This window comes from Tamandua tetradactyla, chromosome 2 (genome assembly GCF_023851605.1).
Source record: "Tamandua tetradactyla isolate mTamTet1 chromosome 2, mTamTet1.pri, whole genome shotgun sequence".
In the NCBI taxonomy this organism is placed as follows: Eukaryota; Metazoa; Chordata; class Mammalia; order Pilosa; family Myrmecophagidae; genus Tamandua; species Tamandua tetradactyla.
In genome coordinates this window covers 7,508,643-7,522,494 of record NC_135328.1, presented here as the reverse complement: position 1 = coordinate 7,522,494, position 13,852 = coordinate 7,508,643, and the positions used below count along the sequence as shown (strand labels likewise).

The following is a 13,852-nucleotide window of genomic DNA, read 5'->3' as shown; positions in this document are numbered from 1 at the left end:
GCACTGCCACAGAGGTCAGGGAGAGTGCAGTGGCCTTTATCTCCCGGTTCCACAGGGACCTGACAGGCCCTTCATACTGCCAGAGGTCACTGTGTGGAGAAGAGGGAGGTGGATAAAACCTGAAGATGAGATACATAAGAGATGGCTTAATTCAGCTCTACTACAAAGCTGGATTTTAAGTAGACTAAATATTTAGACTGTCAGGCACAGATATAATTAACTGACAATTGTAAGTTTTTAAGTTTCCCTACTACCTCCCAGGGAGGGACATGTAAGGTCCAGCTATGGGAAATAAAGAAACTATTTCCTAGCACATCTGAATAAAGTATGCAAAATCTGTAAACCACAGATTTATCAGAGGTAGGCTAAAGTTATTGTGACAATTTTTTAACTAGTAAAAGGTAAAATTAAAAATCAGAGAAGCTGTAATTTCATAAAGAACTATATTTTAAAAAGTAGTTAGATGGGGGTGGAATCTAATTTTCTTAATTAATCAAATATCTGTTGAATACCAAATACAGACCAGATACTTTGATAAGCACTGGATCAGGACGAAATATAGGGGTTTTGTTACTTGATGAAGTCACACAGCTAAAATAACAGCACTGAACAGTGGTAACTTCTCTCTTTCCTATGGACAAGGAGCATCTGAGAACTCACAGACCAGTGGAAAGAGGGAGAGCCTTCAACCTCACTGGCCTAAAGCCCCAGGTCGTCCCTATACTCGGGACTACAAAGCATCCACTTACGCTTTCTATGTACAGACATGAAACACGCAATTGTTAGCCCACAGCTGGCAGTGAGTACCAGCTACTGGATGGGAGACTGGAGGGTGCAAATGGTACAAACTACACCCCAATTTGATGGTAAGATCAATACAGTGAGGAACTGGAAAGCTTAGTATCAATATCCAGAAAATGAAGTAAAATTGAGACTCTGTTTATTTAAATACTTCTTAAATGATGCTCTACAACTGTTAAAATGAACAATATATCTGTCTTATCCCAATTAAGAAATGATAAAAAATTAAGCATGCTTCTCCACATTAATAAATTAGAACATATAGAAACTTATGTTTTCTTTCCATTACCACACAAAAAACATTTGAGTTTCATTATTAGTCAGTTATAGACATTTTATAGAACAGATATTTTCTATCCATGTGAATAAACGTGGGATTTTACAGTAACACAGAAGTTTACAAAAGTGTATCCCAGTTGATCGAAATGGTACCAAAAGAGTACTTAGCTCTTTAAGTTTCGGATCTGGGATACTAACAGTGCAAAGCCAACGACCTGACCCAGCTGCACTTGACTCCTTGCCCTTTGGGTAGTGACACTATGAGTGGATGGTCTCATTCAAAATCTGGCAAGAAAGAGGAAAAGTAGCAAAGGACTCAGAAAACCAGCCACCTCGTAAGTAGCGAGTGCTGGCTAGTCTCAGGCGCGCCTTCCCTTTCACTGTGATGAGTCTCTTCTGAGCACTGCAGGGAGAGCACCTTCCCTACAGACAGTCTCCACCAACCGTGACTCCTCACTCGACGAGCAGAAGCGTGAGGTACACGTCATGTGCAGAAAGCTTCCTTCAAATTACAGTGCTGCCTCTAACCCAGGGACAGCTATCACAAACCTTCACAATACAGCCCACAGAGAAACAACCCAAGCCACAGTGAACTGCTTTCATACCACAGCTCCATTTCAAAAAGAAAAATATGTGACGAATACAAACTATTTCTGCTAACTAGAAAAGGGATTTTAACTCATTCTGTAGACTTCTTGGCTCTAAGTGACTCTTCATTGATGAGTGAATCTTTTTGTATTTGTTAAGGGCTTTAGACTTAGTTACCCAGCTGATACAATTCAGTACATAATAAATATTTTCATCATTAAATATACGCACAACCATTTATATAATTGTAGTATAGCGGTAAGAAGAGAAAAATCAATGACTTATTGGTTTCCGCCTCGTCACAGAAGTTTTCCTCCTCCAACTATCTGAAGACACTGGGGTTTTGCCGATGTCGACTATGCAAAGCAGGATCATTCTTTTGTGATAGGTAACTATCTATGGATAATGCATAATTTCCTCCTCTTGACGTATGATAACACCAGTGGAGCTGCTACTTGAGCAATGAGGAAACTCAACCCAAGAGAATGGCAGGCAATAAACAGGAAAACTACCAGGGCATTTGTGGTCTACTTCTGGTGTCCATGTCTTCTGTTTGGATGATCCATTTTGCTGAATGGTACCACAGATTTGCATGAAATCCAACTGAAACATTACATTTTCCAAGTCAGTGTAAGGAGCACATGTGGTGAAGGAGAGGCCTTGGAGGAAGGAGACCCAGAAAGACTGCACCTTCTCATAGCTCTCGCTGCACTTTTTTACACGCTCGTGTTATTCCCTCACTGGAAGGGAAGTGACAGGAGGCAGGGGTAATGCCCCTGGCACCCAGTGCCGGGCGTGGTCAGTGCAGCCGACAGAGGTCATGAGTGGGCTGGCTCGGAGCGCAGACTCAGCAGCCGGGCCTCAGAGGTTCAAACCTTGGCTCCCCACTCACCAGATACTGATCCTCAGTAAACTAAAAACTGGTCTTTACTTCACCATTCTTTCCTTTGCCAAACAGGGTACCATCCTCAAAGGACTGTGATGAGGACTTCATGAATTATTGTTTATAAGACACTTAGAACAGTGCATGACATGGAGAAATCAATACTCTATGTAAGCATCTGTCCAAGCAAATCGATATTTGTGGAATAAAAGGTTTCTTTTAACAGGGAAAAAGTTACATTTTAAGTTATCGTCTAAGTTTTCTGAATCCTGAATATTTAAAGATCATCTATATTAAGAATCACTTTTTCAATTTTCCACTTAGAAAGAGTCATATAAGGGGAGATATTATGGTCTTCTTGTTTTTTTCAAGAAAAGGCCTTAAAATCTTCAACTTCAGAAGAATTTAGAAACAACCAGTTAATTTTCTCTTAAGGCCTCCATATTTTTGTGCACATATGTTTTTTTTCTTTATCTCTTGAGACGAGCAATTTTTCTAAAAAGCATAAATATAACTTATATACCCATTAGAACGTAAATGTAGTGCTAAATGATTTTTAAAATGTTTTCATGTGCAGGGTCTTATATGATTCTTATGAAAATGACCATTTCTATTCTTAACACCTGAGAAAACTGAGGTTTAGGCTAACTACCATATCTGGTACGAACAAATGGCAGATCTAGGAATTTTATGACCAAATGCTAAGTGTTCTTCCTACTAAAAACTCGAACATGGTTCATATGACTGCTCTAAAACAAAGAAAATATTAAAACACAAACAATGAACAAATGTTCACATTGGTTCTAGAATACAAATATATGCCCAGATCTCTCACTGTGAAAACCTGTCCCTAACATCTTTTGATCTACTATGAACTGAAAACCAAAGCACCAACTAGGTAGAACCCAAGCAATGCAGATCCCAGCATGGCAGGGATAAACTACAGATAAATGATATCCAAATGCATTAAAAAGAAAACAAAGAAACAAAAATGTTCAATAGTATCTACCACAAACGTACTGGGATCCCATTAGTCTTAAAAAGGAAAGGAGGATGCCTCAATCTGATAGAACCTTTGTCCACATTCTACAGTCCGTTTTAAATTTCAACTAGAGTTTTAGCATAAAGATGTCCATTTTATTGCCTCTGGCGGCTCTACACCTGAAAAATCAAACCCAGTTTTACATTTAAGACATGTTCACTTCAACAGCAAACTACAGAACAATGTGTACAATAAGCTACCTTTTTTTTTTTGCAAAAATAGGAGGAAATAAGTATTCAGGGAAGTGGGCTGCATATACTGAAAAAAAAAAGTCCTTGGAAGAATTAACAAGAAACTAATGATAGTTGCTGTCTCCTGGGGGACAGAATGAGGAAAGGGAGGGGTCAGGGCCAGAGGTTAAGAGAAAGACTTTCGCTATCTCTTTCTTTCTTTTTTCTTTTTGGTGCACAGTCCAGGAATTGAACATGGGTCTCCCACATGAAAGGCGAGCATTCTACCATAAACCACCCATGCACCCTCACTATCTATTTCTATATACATTTTGGAGTTTATATCACGGACTGAATTACCTAGTCAGAAAAATTAATTCGAACAAAGAAAATATTAACCTAAAGACTCCACATTTGAAAGCAATTAACACCCTATTATGCATATTACATTTCAGGTGACTAAAATGGCAAGTCACCAAGGCTATCTTAATATATTTTAAGAGTTTTGGGAAAACTAGTCTTGAAGATCTGAAACCTTTTTTCATGATTTCATTTAGCATTATACTTCTCATGTGTTTTCCGAGATTAACTCCCAAGCAGGAGTCAAGGTCACATATGTGAATAAAATTCCCTAGAAAGAGGGGCTTTTAAGAAAGCAATTTCTTTACTCCAGCAAGCAGGTCACAGAAAGAAAGCCTTGCTGATCAGATTATAATAAACAACCCCATAAAAATGCCTTTTCTATTTTCTCTTGTTACAGAAATAATTCCCTACTAATAAAAACTAAGCAAACAATTTGTGTCTGCATTTGACTAGAGGAAAGAGAATCTGATCTGAGCTCTTTTAAGCCTTTGATCTTGCCACAAGACTAGAAATCAGGAAGTTTAATTTCTAGTTCCAGGGTTAAAATTAATGAGCTGTGTGACTGTGAGAAAGTCACTTAACTTCTCTGGGCTTTCTCCTTCCTTTTCTAAACAGTTGGGATACTGGAATATAAGATCTTTAAGGTCCCTCCCAGCTGCAGGATTCCTGGGCACTAACTTTACTCATCTGTTTCCAGTATAAATAATTTAGCCACTAAACTAGCTAAGGAATAAAGAAAGGTGCTTCCTTAAATAAAAACAGCTTAACTGTTCAAATAAACAAAATAAAACAAAACAAAAAAGGCCCAGAAATGGAAATGAGGACAGAATTATGATACAACATATTTCCCTTTCTCTACTTTCCCCATACATTTTGCAAACCAGAATGTGATTTTCAATAATATATTCACTTGAACAATTATTTAATAACATTTTCAATATTTCCAGGAGAAATGATAATAATGCCAGAGTTGTCTACGACAACTTTGAGTTAGGGAGTTTGAAATCACACATTCTTCAAAATATCTAATTAGCCTATCCCTGGGACATCCACAAATAAGGAAGTCATTGACCCTTCAACTTTACTTCCAAAAGAAAAAAAGCTGTGTAGTTTATCTTCGCTACCCCACCCTCACAGCAGTTCCTGGCACACAGCTGCCCAGCTAGAGCTAAGTCTCAGTCTCCTTTGCAACTTGACACGTGTTCAGCAATGGAATGTGTGCAGAAGCCTGTCACGACACCTCACCTGCCCAAAGGGTAGTGCTGCCCTGCTGCTCCCCCATATTCACACCTGGCTTCAACCATGCAGACAAGGACAGCGTCCAAGGGTCCAAGTTAGTGAGATGGGGACAACCCAAGTCTCTGTACAGCTGTGAAGAGCAGAGCCACCCCAAAATGGGGCTCTCCACCTCAGAACTGGCGTCCACAACAGAAACAGTCTTCTCATGCCACTGTCTCATGGGGCAACTGCAACAGCAGCTTTGCCTTTACCCTATGGAAACAGCACAACTTGGGGTACCTATAGCTGTTCTCCACGAGGTACGTTCAAGTCCAGCTCAGGAAATTTCCCACCAATGCTACCCAACCGCAAAATATTCTAAAAAGTTAGGGAAGAAACAGTACACACTAGGTTAACATCATAACCAGTTAAGAATATCTTTTCCAAAGTGCTTTCAAATAAATTGAATCTTAACTCTTGAGATTAACAGTCTAGAAAATAATACAACAAAAACTTACCAAATGTGCCATAAAATCCTCTAGGTCCACAAGTCCCCACGCCATACTTTTTTAGAGATGCTAAAGCTGCTGCCTTTATTAAATTAAGAAAAACTATATTTTAAAAAGTTATCTTTGAGGGTACAAAACTGACATTTCCTATTCTTTAACCCATATAGCTTCTTTCTTACTTAGAATTATGACAATGCTAATGACAGGACTTAAAGAAAAGACAGATATAAAGATTTAGGTATAAGACAATATATGGGAAACTTGCATCAGCTCGATTCCTAAAACCCAGGTAACTCAATGCCTTCTTATGCTTTCTGATTTCTTGGGCTTTATAAATAGTCTCTCCTCAAAAATGCTTACTAGCCCACAGTCCGAGAGGAAATGGAGCAGCTTCCTAGACTCTTCCTGGACTATTAACCAGCTCTGACTTACAGTCCCCTGGCTTTCACTGAACACTAAGCAACACTAGACATTTGCCTCTCTTTACCCAACTCTGTCAAAGAGTAGTAGCATTTGTCTCTTACTGATTTTATGTGCAGTATCTTAAGTCAGTAATGTCACTTGTCATTATGACAAGTCAGTATGTCACTTGTCATTCAGATAACATTATGTACTACTCACCTTAACCCTGGGGTTATCCAACAATCCAAGAAAATTAAACGAGGCAAAGTTAATACATTCTTTTCCATTCACCACGATGTTGTGGCCTGGAGGGCTGGGGTAAAAAGACAAAGAGTGGTGTGTGTCAACACACGGTCACACCTCAGGATGCAGGCGGTCACACTACTCGGGTCACAGGCAGGACACAGAAGTGCTGTCATCATACTGCATTTGCACACTGGCTTTCTCAGTAAAATTAGGAAATGGTAATTTAAAAATCAGATATTGGCCCGTGAATTCTATTCTTAATAGGCTACCCTGTACTATTTAAGTAAAATAGAAAATGAGCTAGAATTCCAAGATGGATGAGCAGCAAATCTTCACTTTAGTTTCAAAACTTGCTTAAGAAAAGAAGAAGCTTAATAAAAAATGAGAAAAAAAATCAGAATAAGACAAAGAGGGAGGAAATACAAAAAGATTAAAATCAAAGGTAAGAATAGAAGAGCAAATTGAGATCTTACATAGTTAAGTGGTTTTAAAATAAATATTATCTATAGGAAACAACAACAACAAAAATAAGCAGGACATGTTCCCTATTTCTGAAGTTAATGCTAGAATGCTATTTAAGAGGGACCCTTTGCCTCCAAAGAGAATTTGGGGGACCAGATACAAAAGAGCACAGATTTAAGCTCAGCTGTGAGAGAAAAGTACACTCATGAGGAGAGAACCTATTAAATCCTTTGCTGACAAATACACTAGTTATAAGTAATGCTTCAAAAATATGGAGTCAAGCTATGGGTCAGGAGCCATTAAAGAACTGTGAAATCAATTTAGTTGGTAACAACCAGCCTATTTTAACTAAAGGAAACAATAAGACAGAATAGATTGGAAAAGAAAATAGCAGGATACACTGTACAGGGTAAGAGAAAGGACTATTTTGTGGAACCTTTTTCCAGTCATACACATGTACTGATTGACCTATGTGCTGGGCTGCCTCGTAAACGCACTGCAGTCAGAGAGACAGAGAAGCACTGCTCTCATCAATGCCTTAAAATAACTAGTTCTCTATGGGAAAAACTACCCAAGATGCTGGGGAACCAGGTGAGGAAAAGAATGACCACGTTGAGTACATGCACAAAGGGACATTAATTCACACAAAAGGCAAGATGACCTAGTGAAAAGAAAATGGGTTCCAGAATCAGACAGAACGTGTCTTCGTTGTGGCTCCACGGCTGACTAGCTTTGGGAACGTCACCTAACCTCTTTGATTCTCAGTTTCTTCATCTATAAAGTGGGGACATCACTATCTCACAGAGGACCTATCACTGTAAGAGTGTACAGCACACACCTTCTTCTCTACAGCATAAAGGCTTCTTCTCTCCAAAATCCGACATCACTCACCTCGTCAATCACTGTGATTCTGAATCATGTTACTTAGTTTCCTAATTTTCAAGATATCGTTACGTTTTCTAAATCATCCCTCCTGGTAACATTCACAAAAAGATTAACAAACAAAACAAGTATGTAGATAAGCCTGTACTAATGGCCCTGATGTAAAAGCCAAGGTCATTCTACAAAACACATAGAAAATAAACTACCCAGAATAATTAATCTAAAGCCTCTGACCATAATCGATAAGCTCTGTCAAGAGACAGCATGACATGATGTAAGGATCCTGTTTCTGTCCAACACTTGGAATAGGAAAGGAAAAGAAAACTGAGAAATTATAGCCTTCCACCCATGCCCCATGCAGGTTTTGTAGTAAACAGTACTCAGCACTGAAAAAAATTAAAGAGATATAAAAATATGAAAGAGTGTTTAACAGACAGGGAAGATAAAAAGAAAAAGTTAAAAATTCCTTGAACAGAAGTTACAGAAGGAAAAAAATGAAGAAAAAGAGCAAGAGGCAATGTTCAAAGAGATAACATCTGAAAAATTCTTCGAATTCATACGAGACAGGAATCTACAACTTGAAAAGGAAAAAGGAACCCTAAGCAGGGTCTCTGAACGCTGTTCAATCCAGCATACATTATCCTGTCCCTACACTGCCAATTAGAACAAAATACCACATTTTCCAGCTGCTATCGCAACTAGGCATGGCCAAGGCTGCTTCAACCAAGCTTACAAGGCTGGAAGGGGCCTGTTCTTCTACCCATTTGCCCCCACTTCTTCCTTGGCCTGTAACTTGGTCTTCCTAACTTATGGTAACTGTTTTAGTTACTTTGGCTGCACAAGCAAATATCATGAAATGGGTTGGGTTAAACAATGGGAACTTACTTGCTCATGGTTTGAGTCTAGGAAAAAGTACAAATCAAGGCCTCACCAAGGCAATACTTTTACTCAAGACTGTGGCTTTCTGGGGTTGGCTCTTGGCTATCTTTGGTCCTTAGTTTGCCACAGGGCAAGACACACGGCCTCTCTGTTCTCTTTCAGGTTCAGTTGGTCTCAGCATCACGTTGCTCTTTCAGTGGTTTCTGTCTATCTGAACTTCATTCACTCTGCTTATAAAGAACTGCAGTACAGGATTAAGACCTATCCAGCCTTCTCAACTGAAGTACCCTCATCAAAAGGTCCTAAATACAACGGGTTCACACCACAGGAATGGATGAAATTTAAGAACGTGCTTTTCTAGGATATGCATGGCTTCAAACTACCACAGTGGTTTGAAACAATGGTTTCAAATGCAAGTCATACGCTTCAATGGTAGAGCAACAAGATGGTAACTTGGGTCTCTGATGATTTGTAGAACTTCCCTCTTAGCCCTGAAACACCTCTCTCCATACTTCTAGGTGAATGCAAATGAACTTCTACCTTGCTCAAGCCATTATTAGTTCGGGTTTTCTATTACATGCAACTGGACCCAATTCTAAATAACTGTAACTTCAGCCAGAAATGATCTCAATCAATGCTATTTTAAGTGTTTTGAAGGTATTTTGAAGAAATCAGTTTTTACAAAAAGAGGTAATATAATTTCACACAGATATAGCATATATTCCTGGGAGCAGGACCTCACAATACAAGTGCTATACAACCAAGTGCTCAAACCTTTTAAAGACCACAAAAAAGCACAACATAGTAAGAGGCCAAGTGTGGAAATCATAAATGGTGGGTGAATTACTTGGGGCGTGGGCAAAATTTTCAGAGATAGCAACATATACAGATTCATAAAATTATGAATCTCAAGTCACTCGTAACAGTGAAAAGGACAGACTTTGAAAACTTGGTATATTGTCCAAAGTGACTCTGACAATAAATATGGTATCCAAGACTCCTGAGAAGAATTACAATGAAATTACTGACAAAAGTAAATGGAAAAGCAGTGTTTGGGAATACATTATTTGTACAATATGATTTAAAACATGTGTGTAAAAAATAAAGTATATGTGTAAACAAAATAATAAATTAAATGAGAATGTCTTCAGTTATTTCCTGTGCATCCCTTTCAATTTATATATCAAATTTAAATTTTACTGGGAAATTGTAAATCATCTCATATCTCAGCAGACATTAGTGTGTAAATAGGTTAGTAATTACAATAAATGTAAAGAGATTAAATTCCCCAGTTAAAATATGAATATACCAGGATTTGATTTTTTCAATTCAATTATATATAAGAGAAACAACTAAACATAATGGAACAGCATGACTGAACATAGGGGGAGAAAGGTCTATTAATCACACAGTAACTAAAATAAATCTGTTGTAGCTATACTGCTATCAGACAAATAGACTTTAAGTTAAAAAGTATTATTAGAGATAAGGAAAGTTATTATACAATGACAAAAAGACCATTCAGTGGAGAGATATAACAATGCTAAACCTAACAATATAGCTTCAAATTAAATAATTTAAAAAGCAAAACAGAGAAAATAAATCTAGAGTGGGAAATATTGTTATCGCTCATCTCTCATTCTCACCCACTCCTTTAAATAATCAGAAAAAAAATGAGGAAGGACGTGAACTATTTGAACAGCAATTTAAATAAAATGCAATGGACGCAAGACATCTTGAAAAAGAGAATATAAATTTTTGCGACAAACCTTTGGAACATTTGCAACAAATTTAGAATAAAATACGACATAAAAAGTCTCAACAAGATCTGAATGGTTGAGTCATTCAGAAATGGTCGTTCGGACTATTCAGAAATGGTTTCAATCAGAGTATGTTTTCTGATTACATAGCAATAAATTATAAATCATTGAAAAGAAGAAAGCCCAAGGAAAATATACTTTAGTCAAAGGAAAAAAATCAAAATAAAAGTTAGAAAATACTTAGATCTGAAGACTACGTATCAAAAGGACAAGCTACATAAAAGTCACCCCCAGAGAATTTTGTTGCTCAGATGTGGCTGCTCTCTCTAAGCAAACTCAACCCATGAATTCACTGCTCTCCCTCTTTTGTGGGACATGACTCCCAGGAATATAAATCTCCCTGGCAACGTGGGACAGAAATCCCAGGATGGGCCACGACACAGCATCACAGGATTGAGAAAGCCTCTTGATCAAAAGAGGGAAGAGAGAAATGAGACAAAAGTTTCAGTGGCTGAGAGATTTCAAAGATCCAAGAGGTTATCTTGGAGGTTATTCCTTTTTTTTTTTTTTCAGTATGGGCAGGCACCGGGAATCGAACTGGGTCTCTGGAATGGTAGGCGAGAACTCTGCCACTAAGCCACCATAGCCCGCCCTTGGAGGTTATTCTTACGCATTATATAGATACCCATTTTTAGTTTATGGTCTATTGGAGAGGCTAGAGGGAAGTACCTGAAACTGTTGAGCTGTGTTTCAGTAGCCTTGATTCTTGAAGATGACTGTATAATGATTTAGCTTTTACAATGTGACTGTGTAATTGTGAAAACCTTAGGTCTGATGCTCCTTTTATCCAGGGTTTGGACAGATTAGTAAAAAAAAAAATATGGATAATAAATAACTGAATAATAGGAGGGATAAGGGGTAAAAAATATTGGGTGGACTGAAATACTAGTGGCCAATGAGAGGGAAGGGTAAAGGTTACGGAATGTATACATTTTTTCTTTATTCTTTCTTTTTCTGGAGTGACGTAAATGTTCTAAAAATGATTATAGTGATGACCACACAACTATATGATGATATTGTGAGCCACTGATTGTACACCATGTATGGGCTGTATGTGTGTAAGGATTTCTCAACAAAAATATTAAAAAAAAAGAAAGAATAAGGACATCTTCCCTTTTGGCTGAATGATATGAGTGCTGCACATTAAAATTAAAAAGTCATTTCGAAAGCCTTCACCATAATAGGAAATGGCCCTCTAATACTAGTAGCAGGTGATGGCCTATACAACAGAAAGTCTTATTTAGGGTCTGTGCCAGTTTGAAGCTATTATGTACTCCATAAAAGCCATGTTTTAATCTTGGCTCAATCTTGTGGGGGCAGCCGCTTCTTTTAATCTTGATTCAGTATTGTAGGGTGGAAACTTCTGATTAGAGTACTCCATGGAGATAAGGCACATCCAATTATGGGTGTGATCTTTTGATTAGATGGAGATGTGACTCCTCCATACCAGGCGGGTCTTGATTAGTTTACTGGAATCCTTTAAGAGGGAAATATTTTGGAGAAAGAACGAGAGCTGACAGAAAGAGCAGATGTAGATGCTTGGAAAACAGTTGCGTCAGAGAACAGAGACACGAATGCTGCCCTTAGAGCCCAGCAGACATTGCCGTGTGCTTTCCTATGAGATGTTAAGCAAGTCACAATCTGGAGAGAGCCATGGGAAGCCGAGAGATGAAAGCCAGCCCCAGAGAAGCAAAGTAAGGAACCCCCACAGGAACAGAGGCTGAAAGCAATGGAGTCTAGGAGTAAGGGACCAGCAGATTGCAGCCACGTGACTTTCCAGCTGACAGAGGTGTTCCTAACCTTCCTTGAATTAAGGTATCTTTCTCTGGATGCCTTAGTTTGTACATTTTCATAGGCTTATAACTGTAAACTTGTAATTTATTAAATTCTCTTTATTAAAAAAAAAAAGGTACAGGCTACAGTTGGAAAGTACCTAGAAGAGAATTTATAGTCTTAAATGTAGATATAATGTAGACATAAAATCTACCACTGTGGTTCTGTGGTAGAATGCTCACATTCTAAGCAGGAGACTCAGGTTCGATTCCTAGACCATGTACCCCCCCGCCTCCCCCCCCAAATGTTCATCATCCCATGCTCTCAAACATTAGGGACTCCCAAGTAAACAGGCCAAACCTTTAATCTTGAGACTTGTCTTATTACTGTTGTGGAGAAGCTAAGCCTATCTGTAGTTATGCCTATGAGTTATTTCCAGAAAACCTCTTTTGTGGCTCAGATATGGCCTTTCTCTCTCTAAGCCCAACTCTGCAGAAAACATCATTACCTTCCCCTCCTACATAGGATATGACATCCAGGGGTGAAAAGTCTCCCTGTCATTGGGGGTATGACTCCCAGAGATGAGCTGGCCTCTACACTGTGGGATCGGCAACATCTTCTTCACCAAAAGGAGGAAAAGAATTATAATAAAGTAAGATGTCAGTGGCTAAGAGAGTTCAAATAGAGTTGAGAGGCTATTCTGGAAGCTACTCTTGGGCAAGCTTCAACTAGATATTGCTATTTACCATGGTTAGCCAAACCCAAACCCGAACCATTCCTGTTAACCCTCAAGAACACCTAGGGATACATCTGAGATTATACAAAAGTTTCACACACTAAGTCTACTTTTTAGAAACCGAAAACCTCCATATGGGTTCATAGGCTAGGTAAGTCCTGAAATCCAGCCTTTCCAAGAACATCAACTAGTTTCACACCCCTAACCCAAATTGTTGACACCCCTTTCCAACATGAAAAAGTTAGAATGGACATAGCCCAAATACTAAAGATTTGGGGAAGGATCAAAGGAGGAGGAGGAGTTAAAATAATAGAGAAGACAGGATTTAAAAATGAATATGAGTGCTGAAACATTACACTGATTTTTCTTTTATTCTTCAGTGTCTAGAGAAGGTAGAAGGAAAAACCTGAAATTCTGGAACTGTTACCCATATCAAACTTTGAAATCTGTTCTATAACTACTTTGAAATGTATTGCTTTTTCTGTATATATATTTCACAATAATAAGTAGTAAAAAAAAAAGTTCATCATTCCTTATCTATAATTTTTTTAAGTTTGTCACAAATTCATTTGGTAGCAAAACCTGTCCTAAACTAATATGAAGCTATGCGTTGCCTTTATTTATCCCATTGCACAGAAACAGTCATATAGGATGCTACCTCAGACCTCATGCCACCCATTCTCTAAGTTCTGATGCTGGAACTTTCCTACTGGACTTTTTCCCTAATTGGATCACATGTTTCTAGAAAGCAAACTGATACTAGCAAGTTTGCTTTCTAGAGCAACTACTGCTTTAGAGT

At 38.3% G+C, this 13,852-nt stretch overlaps 1 protein-coding gene across 4 annotated transcripts in view; it reads right to left on the bottom strand.

Annotated features, from left to right (window-relative positions):
• The window catches only part of SPTLC1 (serine palmitoyltransferase long chain base subunit 1), an 83,049-nt gene that overhangs the window by 52,337 nt on the left and 16,860 nt on the right, over nucleotides 1-13,852 (bottom strand). For 2 of the 4 annotated variants that reach the window (XM_077139371.1, XM_077139377.1), the window contains exons 4-5: nucleotides 6,475-6,568; nucleotides 5,863-5,935 (exon numbers count right to left, since the gene is read on the bottom strand). The exons of 1 other annotated variant lie outside the window; for it this stretch is intronic. In XM_077139371.1, the coding sequence (XP_076995486.1) occupies nucleotides 5,863-5,935; nucleotides 6,475-6,568 (167 nt within the window). Of the gene's footprint in view, nucleotides 1-5,862; nucleotides 5,936-6,213; nucleotides 6,312-6,474; nucleotides 6,569-13,852 lie in introns of those variants that run through there. One more of the 4 variants, XM_077139391.1, reaches the window with a different exon arrangement.